General features: G+C 44.7%; 1 protein-coding gene across 2 annotated transcripts in view; it reads right to left on the minus strand.

The window, feature by feature from the left end:
- XYLT1 (xylosyltransferase 1) overlaps positions 1-15,845 on the minus strand; it is a 169,439-nt gene that overhangs the window by 12,784 nt on the left and 140,810 nt on the right. For both annotated transcript variants that reach the window (XM_069029691.1, XM_069029692.1), the window contains 5 exons: positions 14,786-15,002; positions 12,546-12,722; positions 10,353-10,615; positions 6,820-7,015; positions 1,331-1,664 (listed from right to left, as the gene is read on the minus strand). In XM_069029691.1, coding sequence (XP_068885792.1) covers positions 1,331-1,664; positions 6,820-7,015; positions 10,353-10,615; positions 12,546-12,722; positions 14,786-15,002 — 1,187 coding nt within the window. The remainder of the gene's footprint in view (positions 1-1,330; positions 1,665-6,819; positions 7,016-10,352; positions 10,616-12,545; positions 12,723-14,785; positions 15,003-15,845) is intronic.

Here is a 15,845-nt window from a genome sequence, read left to right on the forward strand (position 1 = left end):
GTTAAATTACCAAAGAACACGGAATTCATTGATTTCCAGCAGACGAGTTGGTAGCAGCTGCATTCAGAAGCAGGCTGCCTCAAACTTTGAAAATGAATTCCTTCTACACATGATGTCTGTTCACAATTCATCATTGCCTATTAGCAAATAACAGCAGTGGGTTGGAGGAGGTTTAGTTTCTGCTTAAGAAACGATGCCACCAAATGTTAGCAGCAGAAATCAGTAAGTTCACTCTTCTGCTGGAAATGTGGGAATCAAACTCCTGTTGAGCGAGATAAGGGCTGCATTAGCTCTCAGCAGTTGTCTGCTGGTGTTTGCATTACAGAAGCAGCACGTTATGCTGGAAGGTAAATGCCTGACTCAGTTTATTTGCTGCCTTGTCAGGAAGAAGAACTTTTGAAAACTTAATAGGATCGTTCATGTATCTAGCAAATTTAAGATGTCTAAAGTTATGAATATTAATACTGGGCAGATGGACGCACTTGAGCACTTTAAGAAGAATGGCAGAGCAACAAGCTTGTTTTGATCTTACAGAATAAAAAAACAGGCGTGGCTGAAAAATGCTTCCTTTTCTCCCAGCACAGTGTCCTGGGCACTGTCTGCAGACCCAAGCATTTGGATGATGCCTATGCCATGCAAACATGGGAGCCTGCAGAGCCTGGCAGCCCCAGAATGGCCTCTGTATTTGGATGGCTCAGGGCTGCTGTGGCAAGGAAGAAAATGGTTTCTTTCTAAATACTGTCAGTGTGGGTCTGGTCCCAGGGCTGTATTTGTAGATATTTCTGTAACACAGCTGCTTGGCAAGTACTGAGCAGGTTTTGGCAGGTATCAGGCAGGAGTGAATGCCCGGACCTGACAATATGTCAGGTGAGCTCTGGCCTAGGGTAATTCTGTCTAATCCAGCATTGTGTATATTAATGCTTTTATTGTTAAACACACAGGTTTTGTCAAGAAAACAGTTTAAACACATGTAAGTCTCTAAGAGGAAACATGAATGAAAAGCAGCAGTGAAAGGTCAATTTTTCTTTCCATTTCTAAATGATGGCTTTTATGATAGCTGTTAGATCATTGAGAGTCTGAAGCTCTCTGGATTCTGAAATGTGCATAATTTAAAGATACAAATAGTCTTTTGTTCGAAGTGGCTGTCTTTTACAGAATAAATGCAGACACTTCCACTTGCCTCAGTGCAAAAGTGTCTTCTGACTTATATCTATAAAATCCCTTTCTTTAATCCTTTTCCAATACAGCGCTACTTATTTTTATCAGCAGCATTTACAGTGAATACAGACACAGTAACTGTTTCATTCCTGTAGCAAATAATAGAACTTACCTTGTTTGATAGGCTGCTGATTTGAAAAGGTGAGAGGGGTAACAAGGAATTTGGTTTCAGCTACTTGTACCCAGTGGTGCAGAATTTTTATTGTCCATACACCAGGTCGCAGGGGCAAATTCAGAGGTGGTTTGTAGTGAGTAAACTCGGCGCTGGATTCAATAAGAATATCATATGTTGCTGCAATGACATTAATGGGATCCACCCAAATGACAGTCACGGTGACATTGGGGCCTTTCCCCCATTTCTGCATCCCAACTGGCTCATCTGTTGGCCCAAGGAGTCCTCCAAAATTCCGGAAAAGCCTTTCCTTGGCATCCCACTCGGTGCCAATCTGAAATTAAAGAACACAGTGCTGGTAGCATCATCTCTGTAAGCATCTGAGACCCTTATAGCAAATATGGGCTCTCAAGAGACTCAAATCATATTTCTCTAATCACATGAATTATACATACATATAAAAGCTGGCAGCAACATGATCTACGATCATAATGTGCACACAAATTGTGAGGCAACCTAGAATGCAAGGCTTGCTTTTTCAGTCCACTTTTGATTGATAAAAAGGTATTTATCTTAAGAGAGACACAACAGGCTAGAGCAGCTCTCTCTTCACAGAAGCAGTCAACAAGGGACCAAGCCTAGTGGCTGGACACAGCCTATGCACAGGAAAAAAATGGGACTCATCATCTCCTGGGTCATGAAAATGTATTACACATTTGAGAGAAGGATCCTGCAGTAGAGACCTGACCAGCTGCTGCTGAGACCAGGGAAGATGCTTTGGCTGCTGACTTTAGAACAAGTCACATCAGGTCCTTTACTACAATCCACCCATGAGATGCTGTCTCCTTGCACTCCCTTCCTGCCTCATGTGGGAATTTATTTCTTGTAAACTCTTTTCTTATTGTCATAATAGTGACATTGTTTTTTATTTATTCACTAACATTAAACCAGATGATTCACAATCTAGTGTAAATATTTAATGGATCTTTCTTTTTTCCTAGCAGCTTTCATATTCCAGTGCTCTTTACATGAATTTCACCCATAAGCTGGGGGATGACACAAACTTCCAAGCTGTTGCCACTAATGCTTGTGCACTACTGAAAACAGCATCTCTGACCAGACAGCATGGAAATGGAGTAACTGGCTTTCTTAGGCCAATGGGAAGACTTCAGTATCCCAGCACTAAAGCCAGCATGTGTTTATGAGGCTGAGGACTGCCGAACCTTTCAATCCACTTTCCTGTGACCACAGGACTGATGGCTGCACTTCTGCTTCTGGAGGCAGTTCTGGTATGAAACCCCTCAAAGTCCTTCTGGTCTTCTTTTGCCCTGATCTCCAGACACTGCAGATGACCACGGAGTTGATTTGTTCTCTGTATAGAAAGCCTCTGTGGGTGACCTCTGGAGACCCATGCACACACAGGCAGGATCCCCACTTTTAAAGTGTATGTGCATATTGCAGATTTTCCCCACACTGAGCTGTCCTTGTCCCTAAGCTTCACCTCACAAGGGCATGGTCAGAACCTGCTTTCCTGAAAGTATAAGAAATAACTGTAGATCATTTACTTCAGAGATTTTTGTTCTAATTTTGTTTCACTTCATGAGAATAAGTGATTCCAATATAATGCCTAAATCCTCCCAAATCCCCAAAACATAATGATTACCTGACGCCTATTACCTGTACTGGAAACTGTCCAGTCTCCAGTCCCTTCTAAATAAATCCCTGTGGTTGGCAGACAAATTACAGGAGGACTGCAAGCAAAAAGCTACAAGGTCAGTAAAACAAAACCCTACCATCCTAAATCCATCTGTAACCACACGAATTCCTCCTACTGGACTATGACACTGCAGAATATGAGACAAAATGAGCCTTCCACTACTCTGCAATCAACACAGCATTGCTGGTATTTCAGAGGTATTTCACCCAGCACACCAGCTAATCAAACCAGACAGCATAGCCCAGATATCAGACCCAAGCATCGACTGCCTCGAGGAGCTGTCAGTGCATGCTCTCGTGACAAGACTCACTGAATGTGTATGGAAATAAGCTGAGAAAGAAAATTTCCTGACCAGACCTTACTATCTACTCTGCCAACCTTCACTGAGCTGTGGCCATATCACACTTACTGGTGCTCAAGGGACCTGAAAATAATAGTCACAACATGTGAAACAAATCTACACCCTCCTGGGCAAAGAAAAGTCTGTAAGGAAGCTCTTTCCACCACATTCAATATTTCTTACTGAAGAACTCATTGCAGAAGACTTACTTCATCCTCAGAAATTAAACATTGACTCCTGACATTCAACTATTTCCCCTCTCTTTAGTTTCTCATCCCTGAAAAAGGAAATCAGAAAGTTACAGTCCCCTTGCTCCAACCTCCAGGTGACACTGCTCCACACCAGGCTGCACAGAAGATGTTGAGATGTGTTCACATGCACAAAGGTTTATTGGACTGCTCTGTAGAAGAGCTAAGGCCGCTTTGGGGGAAAAATTGTACCACAATTGTTGTCTGGTTGATAAGCTTTGTGCAGGCGTGGCACTGGATTCCCTTAGAGCAAACCAAAAGTTACAGCCAAAGGGCGGGGGAAGAGAGGAGGGGACAGTTCTGGGGCTGGTGGCAGTGGCCTCCATGGGAGCCTGTCCCCCACGGTTAGGGTGTGCAGGGCCAGGGAACAGCAGCACCAACAGGGCTGCAGAGCAGGCCCTTGGCAACACAAAGGCACCCCCAGGTCCCCGTGTGCCCCAGGGCCAGGGCTCACCCCAGGGCTCCACAGGCACCTTGGGGAGGGAAAGGCAGGGAGCTGTACACCGTTCATGGGATCTGCCCTTTATGTCTGCTTTCCAGCTGGGGACATTCTTTCCCATGCTGCACAGCTTGCAGTACCAGCTGCTTCTAGAAGCACAGTATTTTATAGGGAATTTCACTTAAAGCACTGGTTAGAGGTTTATAACCCTTGAACTTTACACAGCTGAGTTCCCAGTACTGAGTGTCCGATTTTACAGGGCAAGAGATACTACAGCCCTATAACAATTTTCACAGCTCTTTAAAACATTGTGAGTAGGCTTTTGCTTTCAAATAGAATACACAAAGTATGGGATGGAATCAAGCAGTAATGAATATCTGATAAATTATGAAGGGATGTGGCACAGAAACTGACATTTCCCACATCATTATTTTAATCACCTTTATTTTGGGCTTCAAGAGCAAGCACTGTGCCCAGGGAACATTTGGAAAGCTGGAAATCTCTCATTGGCTCAAAACTTCTGTTTCTATGTCTGTTCGAACCCAAGATAAAATTTTCCCAAGATAAATTATACCCTGATTATGGGTTCGTGTCTCATTGCTCACCACAAACAGGACCATTAGGTTCACACAATGCACACTAATTGCCTGCCACCTAGTTTATTTTATTCTCTGTGATGAATCACAAGTCTTAACAAGACCAAAAATGAACTTAGTGCTCAACTAATAGACGGTGAGCTGTGACTTTTAGTTCTGTGCAGCAAATCAATCTCCTGTCCTCCACGGAGAAGCTGCCTGAACCCAGGCTGGCAGGACACATAGTGTGTGCATTGTGCACCAGCCAATTTTAGGAGGTGTGGGAGTTCCATGCTTGGAAATCATCTCTCTTGGATTTCCTGTAAGTTTATTTTATTTGACTCAGGCTGCAGGAGCCGTGTGCCATCGCAATGCTGTCATTAACTCTGCCCCAGCTGTGGGGCAGCCCAGCTGGCTGATGGCTTCCCGCTTGTCCTTCCAGGGTGTGGGGTGCAATCCGCTCCTTGGGAAGTGAGGTCTGAGAGGAGCAGAGGAGCAGAGGGCAGGGGCTGAGAGATCCCACCATCTCTGCTGCAATCTCAGTTGTGCATCAGGGTCACAAATGCACTCGGGAGCACATTCAATGCAGCATATTTGTGCTCTTCTTGCTGGCCCCAGTGGTGTGAGCTGGGACAGAGGAGAAAGCTCCCAGCTAAAATAGCCCCATTCAGTTTTAAATTCCTGCCAGATCATGGGGTGAAATTCATTGAAGAACAAGGAATTCTATGTCCCAATAAGCACAACTCTTATTTTCTGCAAACACTGATGCTTCCATCTTAGCTAAACTGCTAAGTTTGTTTTCCACTTGCTGGACCTTGACAAAGCAGGGGCATTTTAATACGCAGTAGCAGATCAGAGCTTTCCAGCCACACTGAAGCAGAAAAAGTTAATGCTGGATTTATAGCAGGGTAACACAGAGAATTATTTGGCCCAGAGGCAGAGATCCCTGCAGGCCAAGGGAAGGCAGAAAGTAAAATAAACAATTAAAATAAGATTGAATTATTTACATTGTACCTCTCGGTCTTTTAAAATATGAATCATCTATGAAAGGAGAGGACAATTATAGAGATCAGGTGAGAAAATAGAATGAAAACATGTAAGCAGCCACCAAAACTCTTTTTGTTGAGTTTCAAATAGAAGAAAATGTTTCCTTATGCTCAAAAAAGCTCACCAGTGATGAGATTCTTAGAAGTACTAAATAAACAGCAGAAATACTCCTACAAATCACAAGAATTGGAGCTTGTATGAACATTTATCACTGCACGAAATGGCAGGCCTACCATCCGACACGTTGATAAATGAAACACACTTTCCATCCATCTCTTTAATGGCACATTAGTGTCATGGATTTGCCATGCACACCAAAACACTGAATCCCACCTAGGCATTTCTTAATTGCCCAAGAAGATGGTAATTTATGGACTTAGCCATAATGACTGGAACACATTTGTTCAATCAATTTTATACCTTAATTGAAATTTGTGGCTTAACAAGAAAAATCATGAAATTAACTGCTCAGACAGTTGTATCTTTAAAACAGAACACAGATGTCAGGTCCTATTAGTGGTCAACTTTCCTGATATATTTTAGAGTAGACTTTTTATTCCCTGTGACAGACACTGGGACAAATTTCTAGAAAAGTAACAGGATTTGTGGGAAATCTCAGCCACTGCTGTGATAATTTTCTCTTTTGTGTTACAACATCGATATTCTGCTCACATGTGGTATCAGTACCTGACTACCACTAATTTTATGAGGTTTTTTTCAGCATACTCTTGAGAGAAACATTTAAACACATCACTATTTACATCTGGAATTGCAGAAAAAAGGCATTTTCCCCAGGAGCCTTTAACAGCACTCACAACAATCACAGTGACAAAACTTTTAAGCTACTTTAACTTAAAAAGCCCCTTTGACAATAACAAAAGCCTTCCATTTGTTTTTAGAACAGAAGGGAGTGAGGACACTCAATGTAAGAAATGAGGGTTGACCAGAGATCTGAACTGGCAACAGTATGTCCTTCTATGACGAGGATGTGCACTATGCTAGAAGGCCACTCTCACCTCAAATTTACATGGAAATACAGTTTCTAGAGGCTGCTTGATTTAGTGTTCACTCTCGTGATGCCAGAGGCTCATGACACTGAGCATGGGTGGCTACAAACACTCACCTCTGAGAACTGCAACCTCCCAAAATCACTCGGTGGACTTGCGATCTTGAAGACTTTCTTGGGCATCACCCACGTTTCCAAAGTTTCCAGTTTACTGACAGCCAGGTTGGTTGCGTGGTGCCTGATCAGGAAGCCTTGGAAACGGTCAGCAAGGAAGTAAAGGTGGATGGAAACTGGATGGCCCATGGGGTAGTATCTATAAAACAGCACATGCTCATCAGTTACACAAGAGAGACATGAAATCTCCATTTACTTGGAGCTAATGGCTTAAGAAGCATTCATTTCAACTAGAAAATGCACCACTGTACATTAAGAGATTTCAAATGTGTCCATGACTCATTATCAGATATTCTTAGGCTGTTCCGAATACCCCAAAATGTAAAAATATGTTACTAAGAATATAGGGTCATTAATCTCCTATGCACAGCTCTAAGCTCTTTAGGAGGTCCCTCTGTGTGCCAGAGGGCTCCTCTCCCTCGCCACCTCTCCTGGCAGAAACTGGCACCCAGAGACACACACAGATTAGGCTGCAGCACTGTTTGCTTGGATAAACTGTAGGATAAAGGATACCCCAGGATTGTCCTGTGTTCCAGAGCTGCCAGGGTCAGTGCCTGCCTGCACAGGACAGCAGGGAATGCTGCGTGAGCAGGCACTGACCCCTGGGCCCCCTCCATTCCCAAACCCCTTCCCCAAGGGCAGGGCTCTGCAGGGTGGCACTGCAGCAAAGGACACCAGGATCCCGTCCCCATTTTACGTCTCCTTATCTTAGGAAGAAAACTTCACATTCTTTAAAGACTTGAGATTGCTTTTGCTGTGATTTTTTTTACTCATTATTAAAAAAAAAACACCTTGAAGAAAGGTCAAACAACTGGGCAAAACCAGTCATTAGCAGATCTGGAAGTGCTCAGTTGCAGTTCAGATTTAAAGACATTGCAGTCACAGCTTCAAATAATTAAAATGTACAGTTGATTGTCTGCTATAGTCTCAGAAACATCTGTAACGATGTTTGGGTACATATGGATGCATAAATAATTAAAAACGTGTCATTCATAGCTCAGAAATCAAGTATTTTGCTCCTTTACAGCACTGACATTAACTGCAAAACAAGTTAAACCAACCAGCATCACACCTTCCCAGTAAGGCAGCTACGTCTGACTCCTCAGGCTGTTACCACAATTAAAGGATGAGCGCTAAGAGGAGCTGACCAAGGAGGACTTTCTATTGCACGAGGTCAGCAACACCCAGAAGGAAGTCACCAGAGCTGGAGAAATCAGCGTAAGAAGACAGGGTACCAAAAGGGCCAGCACTGATGGACCGAGCAAAACCACTGTAAAGCTACACAGCCAATGCCAGCAACAATCTGACTTCTGTTCTGAGTACTAAGACCTCCTGTTTTATATGTGTGCAGCAGCAAATATTTACAATATCCTTGAAATAGTCTGAGTAAATTGCCTCTTGGCAGCAGAGAGTAAAAATGCCTGGAGATGGAAGAAATGAATTAAATCTCAATCACACATTAATGCTGCTCCCACGGAAGATGCTGACTCTCAATCTCCTTTGGTACCCGAGCAGTCTGCAGGGGGCACAGCTTTCTGAGGCTGTGAGCTGGCCTCGTTAGCAAAGTGTGCAAGGCAGCTGCTCTTATAAACATCTCCTGGGCCGCTGCGGGTGGCAGCATGGGACTGACTCCAAGGGGGATCCGAGGCGGGAGCGGCTTTCCTCACAGCATGAGCTGGGGTGGTGACTGCAGGATCAGCCAGCTTGGTGCTGCTCTCAGCCTCACAGCAAAGGGAACACTGTCGAGGTGCTCAGCCCAAATCCATCCTTCCATTACTCCATTAGACACATGCAAAACCACAAGAGGGAAAGAGGAAAGGTATAGATGCAAACACCCACAAGGACAGCGCAGTATCAAAAGAGAAGAGATGTGAATCATAAACCTGAGGATTATCCATCTTGCTCTGATCTGAACTGGATGCTGACTCACAGTGGCTTGAGGGGACTCAGGCAGGTATGAAAACGAAGCCTCTGCTCCGTATCATGGTTTGCAATTCCTCCCTGCACTGTTTCATGAGGCTCCAGCCTGCTGTAAAGGAGCTGTGCTTTATCCTGGAGACAGCTGCAGTCACAGTGCCCCATCTATAATCTGAGCAAGCTTGAAAAGCACCTTGAGTTCCTGTGCAATGGCAAGTTCCTCAGAAATGAAAGTGATAATTGATATAAATCAGCATCAGAACACTGGCAAAAGGAGTGAGAACAAAATTGTCAAATTATTTCAGTACTGGTTATACATAGTCCCCATCCTCTTTGCTGGCTTCACTCTGCAGGACAAATGACCCAGGACTTCCTTAGGTCTGCCTTTATTTCATATAAGGAAGGCATGCTACTAGCGATTATTTCTATCTAATTGTTATTGATCTTTTATTGCTTTGCACTGGTAACCTTCACTGACAAAACTCTAATAGGAATCTGGAGCACTTATGGCCACATCTTTCTAAATGGGACATTGCTGAGCACTTCCATGACTAATTTAGGAAGGTCAAGGCACATTTGGTTCCCTCTGGAGAACACAAGAGGGGCAACATCCATCCATCAAAGCACATGGAGCATCTTCAGTGTTTGCTGACTTAGGCTCTATGTGTTTTCTATTAGGATAAAAAAAAGGCAGGCTCCAGAAATACGTTCTGAGGAAGGAATTAAGAGATGGCAAGGTAAGACTTTAAAAGATGAATCCTCTCTACTTTGAATCTAAACAGCTTCAGATGTGTTTGCAGGCAGCAAACAGCTACCATGAAGAGAGCATTTTCTGTGCAAGTCTAACTTCAGGAATTCTTCTTAGCCAGGCTTATAGGTGAAAAAGGAATCTAGAATGTAGGGGGAAATTCCTGTTTCAGAATAAGGACCTTTATTTGAGATAAATATATATATCTATATCTCTCTCTATATATATAAAGATATACAAACACCTACATATATGTTATGTATTTGATGCTAATAGATCTTACCAGTTGCACTTTTGGCACAGAGAGCTGCACCAAGCAGGCAAACTGAGCCAAGCAAGCTCTCAGTGCTCCATGTGTGCTCCCAGGGGAACAAACAAGCAAGGACCATTAACCTGCCTGTGTTCAGATTTGTTCTGAAATCCTGTCCTCTGCTTTTGGTAAGCATAATAGAGGTGAACATGACCTCTGCTGCAATCACACGGAGGGTTTAGGAGCTGAGGCTATAATACACTTGCTGAAATTAATCAAGGGAAACGCAGCAGTGGGGGTAGCACTGCCCAACTGGATCCTGTCAGTCTTCATCAGGCTGGAGAGGAGCTCCTTAAAAGTGCAGCAAACAGGTCACGTAATGTCAACCCGGAACAACCAACGCTTTATTATGGACATAAATACTCCTGGAAATGAGCGCTGCACACTTGCAGCTGGCTGGCCCCGCTCGTGGCCGTAGGCTCAGCCAGCAGAGCCAAGCCCGAGGAGCCTCCCCAGGCTCGGCGGGCCCTGTGCCCCAGCGCCGGGCGAGGCAGGACTGACCGGCAGCTGTTGTCTCCAGCAGCGTGGAACGAGGTCTCGGCCCTGCGCAGGCCCAGGCGGGAGAAGGAGTGGAACATGGTGAGGGCCACGTCGCTGAGGGCGCCCACGCCGTCGGGCTCCTCGTACACGTTCTCCCAGTAGGAGCGCAGGCCCGGCGTGCCTGACGGGTAATTCCCGTACAGGTAGTAGTCCAGCTGGCCAATGATCTCCTGGTTCACCACGGCTTCAAACTTGCGGGCGAAGAAAGTTGGCCTGGCAGTCTGCTGTTGGGACAGGACAGGAAAAGACGCTGAGTTCCCATTTTCAGACACGACACTTTGTCTTAAGCAATGGGTTGCAGTTGAGGACATGAACTCTCCATGGGCAAAGATGACTTAAAAGGTCACCTTCGGGACCGTTCATCGCTAGGAGTGATGTCAAGATTCAGCTAAAAACTACGTAATTACTCAGTGAAAATGTAGCTGTGTCAATCCCTTCAGAGCAACAGCCACCCCCCCTTCTCCAAGTGCAGGAGGGGTGGGGAACGCTCTCCAAACCCCCATGTTAGCCTGGAGACAGTGCAGCACTGGCACGTGCCAGGCAGGGAGACGAGTGTGCTGGGGCACAGGGGCTCAGAGGAGGCAGAGCAGCACTTTCTGTGTATGGACTTGCTGCTAGGAGGTGGTAAGAGGTCTCTGGGAGAGGTGCCATTTGTGGCTGAGGTTTCTCCCCTTCTGAGTGGTCCTGCCCAGATTTTTTCTCTGTGCTTGACACAATCTTGGGCATATTACTGCTTTATATGCTACTCAACTACCATTAACTTTCAAAAAGTCTTTGTTTTGCCTTGCTCATATTTGAGCATGGGTTCTGAGGTGCCAAGGAGTTCAGGAGTGCCCCAGATGGTTGGAAAATTCTTTTGAGGATGCTCGGTTTTGCTCTGAGACGGCGCATGCTGTGGGCTTTGTGATCTCAGCTTGCTTCGTGCCTCTGTGGGAACAGAAAGCCCTGGCTTTCTGGTGCTGTGTGCTCGTGTGATGGGCTCTCTCACCAGAAAGTGTCAGAAGCTGCCTTTACATCTATTCTAATTTTGAATTTTCCTTTCCAGCTCAGTTTACCTGATTGTTTTCTGAAATATGGTTGTGGGTTCACAGCCTGGAGCAGGTCAGGCTCTGCAGTCTGGCAGGAGGTTTTTAAGACTTGCCATTTATTCTGTGTTGGAGACTTCCCTGGGATTGGTGTTTGGGACAGCAGAGCCTCTCTTAGATAACGTCTCATTTGCTCTTTTTGTGAGTGCCTGTGCCAGTGACTTCAAGCGTGCCTGGTAGGCAGCACATCACAGCAAAGAAAAGGTCTCTGTTTCAGAGCAGTCATCATTTCTGTGCTGTAGGGTAACACATTCCCCATCCCACACAAAGCCTGAACAAACATGCTTTATGCAGGGAACCCCGAGGAGCCGGAGGGATGGAATTGCAAATCTGGTGACCTTGAAACAAGCGGCTGTTCATTCTTAATAGAAGATACACAGGCAGGACACAGCCTTGAGACTGAGTGCACCCTGGAGCACAGGACTTGCTCTCATGTCTGCCTTGAGGAAACTATCACAAAGGAACCGATTTAACTTTTTAAGACAGTCCTGCCAAACCTGGGTGATCAAAACCTCGTGACTAAGGCTCCCAGAACCACGAGATAAACTTTAATATGATCATGCTGTTGAATATAATAATGAAAATGGATTTGCCTTGTGTGTTTAAGTCTCTAGCAGGCACACTGGTCAACTTCTAAGCTTTTTTAAAAGATTATAAACATTGCTTAACACTGAAAGTCAGGAGTTTCGTGAAATGATGAAAGCACCTGAGCTGGAACATTGGAAAAAAACCCTTTGCAATAAACTCAGGAGAGTTACCAAGTAATAGTGGTGCAGTCAGAGATGCATTAAGCTTCCCTCCTTTCTGGCACAGTGGATTACCAATGCCAAGGAGCCCAAAGAGTTGCTGTGTGACCTTACCACGCAGCGCTATGTCTCCAGGGCCAAAACATAGGAGAACTAATCTTTCATTCTCCTGAAATTAAGATCAGAGCTTCCTCACATCTTCTTCTCCACCTGCCTGACAGAGTCAAAGCTTGCCTTCCCTCTCCCTGCTGCACCCACGCATTCAGCCAGCTCTCCCCACCCAGCACAGCGGGAAGAGCCTCTCTGCAGGTGTGTTCAGTTACCTGGAACCGGTGGAAGTCTGCTGGTTTGAAGTCATTGGGTGAACAGCCACACCAGTCAACAATGTGCTTGTACTGACACTTGCAGCCGAGCTTGCGGTTCCAGTTGGTGATGCGCAGGTTGTTGTCCACCATGGAGTCACAGAACGGGCTGTTCTCCAGCACAGTGTGAAAGAAGGACTGCAACAAACACACAGCAGATCACTGCATTTAGCTCCTCAAAATACCATTTTCTCCTTCACCCCATGTGCCCAAACCTAATGCAGGTGACCTATTTTTGTTTGAAATGACAGAATTAACAAGCTCTATTGTTCTGCCACATATGAAACACACTCTATGTGCCTGTATTCCCTAGAGCATGGAAAAATCACCACACTCAACAGACCCAACACACAGCTGAGGTCCTGCTCCAACAACCTGGCACAGAATAACTGCACTTCTGCAATGACCAGCTTTGGGCACTGGGAGTCCAAAGGACTCCAGGAAAGGCACCAGTGCCATCTATCATTTTATTTTTATTTCAGCTGCCCCAGCAGTTCTAAGAAATTCCCATTATTTCCCTTCTGTAAGTTACTCCCTGGTCTACCAGATTTAGGACTATTTTTCTGAGCAATGTGCTAACGGCACATTTCAAGTTGTTTCCCAAAACAATTCTCAAAACTACACCATCACCCTGGTTGCTTTGATAAAAATACAGTCCCAGACAGCTCTTCTGTGGGTGTCTATCTCCAGCACTCTGAAATGCATTGCTAGTTGAGTGGCTTTTGTTCTGAAATACACAGTTCATCCTAGGCACCAAAAGGACATTGTGCCTCCTGCATTTACGTCTGAAATTATAAGTATTTGCTGACTCATGGCAGCATGGAATTCCTATTGGGCAATCCTAATTATATCATCGTAATATCAGCTATTACATAAACCATGTGTAATGGGGACTGATACAGCAGGTTAACAGGTCAGTGAAGGCAGGGCCATTTTACAAAGCCAGCTATGTATCTTGCAAAGAAAACCTTGTGGAAAAAAGCTATGGAATATCATCAAATGTAGCCCTGCAAGAGAGCAGTGGCTTCTCTTTAAAATCACCAATAGTAAGATCTATAAATAACCAGCATAACATTAGCATGGCTGGCCCCCAAATAATCCCCCTACCCTTTTTAATGTTAAATGACAGCCCAGTGAATATGGATTTTATGCTTGAACTGTTTGGTTAAACCCATAAAGGCATCCATTCTCATTCAAGCGAGAGGGGAAAAAAAACCCTACCCAATTACCCATTGCCCTGTGTCCTTTTATAGCAATACAGGAATTTCTCTAGATAATGGATGAAAAGGTTATCAGAGTAGAGAGAAAAGGTGATTTTTAACAGAAACGGGATTAAAAGAAGATTATGCAACATGTGTGTGGAATAATGAACTCCTACCAAAAGATAACAATCGCTGTGCTCCACCACAAGCTAACGAGCCCAGATTTGCGAGATCGGTGCCATCCATCCCTCAAATGTTCAGGAGCCAAGGCAGTTATTGGTTTAAAGGCAGTCATCAGGTCTTCCTTGGGCTGGCTGGCTGCTGCAGCCTGTGGGGCAGAGCCTGGCAAGCCAGGGGAGCAGAGTACCCAGGGGGCAGGTGTAGCCCAGGCTGCCAACCTGCGCTGCCACGGCTCTGTGCTCTCCCGCAGACAGCGCGCTCCTGACGCACTGCTGCACGCCGGGCAAAGCCCCACTCTGGTGTGCACTCCCCTTCTGCATCACTTGCGGCCAGAGCGACTCCTGAGTGATCGAAATGATTTGTGACTCTGCCTTCTAGCTGAGTTTTGAAAAGAACAATAAACCTTTGTTTGCAGGGTTTATATTTTTAAAGAAAAGCGCTGGATAATAGCAAGGAAAGCTACTTATGAAGAGAATTCGCCATCTCTAATATCCTTCAAAAGCTTTGTGCAGGAAAAATTTGCAAGCAAAGGGCAGCTGGATTTTTGGTTGTTCAGTAACAGATTAATAGGCTTAGAAGTATAAAACAAAGCCGCTCTTTGCAAAAAAGATAAATAAACAAAGCAATAAACAACTGCAAGAGATGTTCTAACCCTAAAGGGCTTACTTGTCATAGAAGTAAAATTTTCATTACCCACTGTGGGATGCTCCAAAGCCCACTGACATCAGGTGAAAGCCCCTCTGATTTCGGTCAGATCTTTGGGACAAGCACAAACACTGCAGGTTTGAACACAGAGAGGGATTCTTTGCATTCCCATACCTCAGCAGGAAGCAGCGTGTAAGAGTAAAACCTCTTCATCTTTGTCACCAGATCATCATTAGAAAAAGTCACATATTCCACAAACTTCCTGTTCAGGAGGAACCAGTCCGACCCTCCATCGACTGTGATTCCTTCTGGGATCTTGCGGTCCCCCAGGCGCCACATGTGTGTATCACACTCCAGGAAGAGCCGATCCAGCCCTTGCTTTCTGATGAATCTGAGGGAATACAAGGGGAGCCATTAAAAGTTGAGTTGTATTTTGTTATTATTGGGAGCTTTTTAAACAAAAAGCTACTTTCTCAAACAAAAAAGGGTCAAAAGGTCACTTATTTATATTTCTGTTCTACTCATAAATAATGTAGAGAGGTTTAATAAATGATTAATCAGTTATATGTTCAGTTACAGAGGCAAAGAGCAACAGATTGCTTTTAAACATCATTTCCACGTTCTGCTGTCCTAAGGCTGTGCAGGTGACAGAGCTGTAGGGCAGGAAAGTCCATAATGTTCATTAACTCTGAACAAACCACTGCAGAAGAACTGCAACATGAACAGGAACAAACACAATCTGTGTGAGAGGCTTCTCTCTCTAAATAAATTCAGTTTTTCAAAAACAGGAAAATGTACACAAAGGTAAAATGACCAATTTTCTCCTATGCTACTATTCCATTAATTTTTCTATATGGATATAGCCAATTAGGAAGAAATACCATTGTGTTGGTCTTTGCTGTAGAATGAGCAAGTTTGCTCCATTTTCAAGTCTCTGGGGAACAGTGTTTTGTTATTGCTGAACCATGAATAAAAGGAGCAACTGCAGAACTGCAAAGTTATGGAAATGCATTATTTGAAACCAATATAAGAGAATAAAAACTGGGAAATCTATCTGTGTTTGAAAGCACTTTGGCCTGGATGCCCACTCGTGTTTTGAGACTGTCTGATCCAGGTTCCTGTTTGTTACTCCATTTGGGAATGACTTCCCTGAAGGAGAAGCAGGGCAGCCGTGAATTAGCAGCGAGGGGGGCTGAGCACTGTCCACCCTGGCTGGATGTGAGCACTGGACACA

This window comes from Aphelocoma coerulescens, chromosome 14, assembly GCF_041296385.1.
Source record: "Aphelocoma coerulescens isolate FSJ_1873_10779 chromosome 14, UR_Acoe_1.0, whole genome shotgun sequence".
In the NCBI taxonomy this organism is placed as follows: domain Eukaryota; kingdom Metazoa; phylum Chordata; class Aves; order Passeriformes; family Corvidae; genus Aphelocoma; species Aphelocoma coerulescens.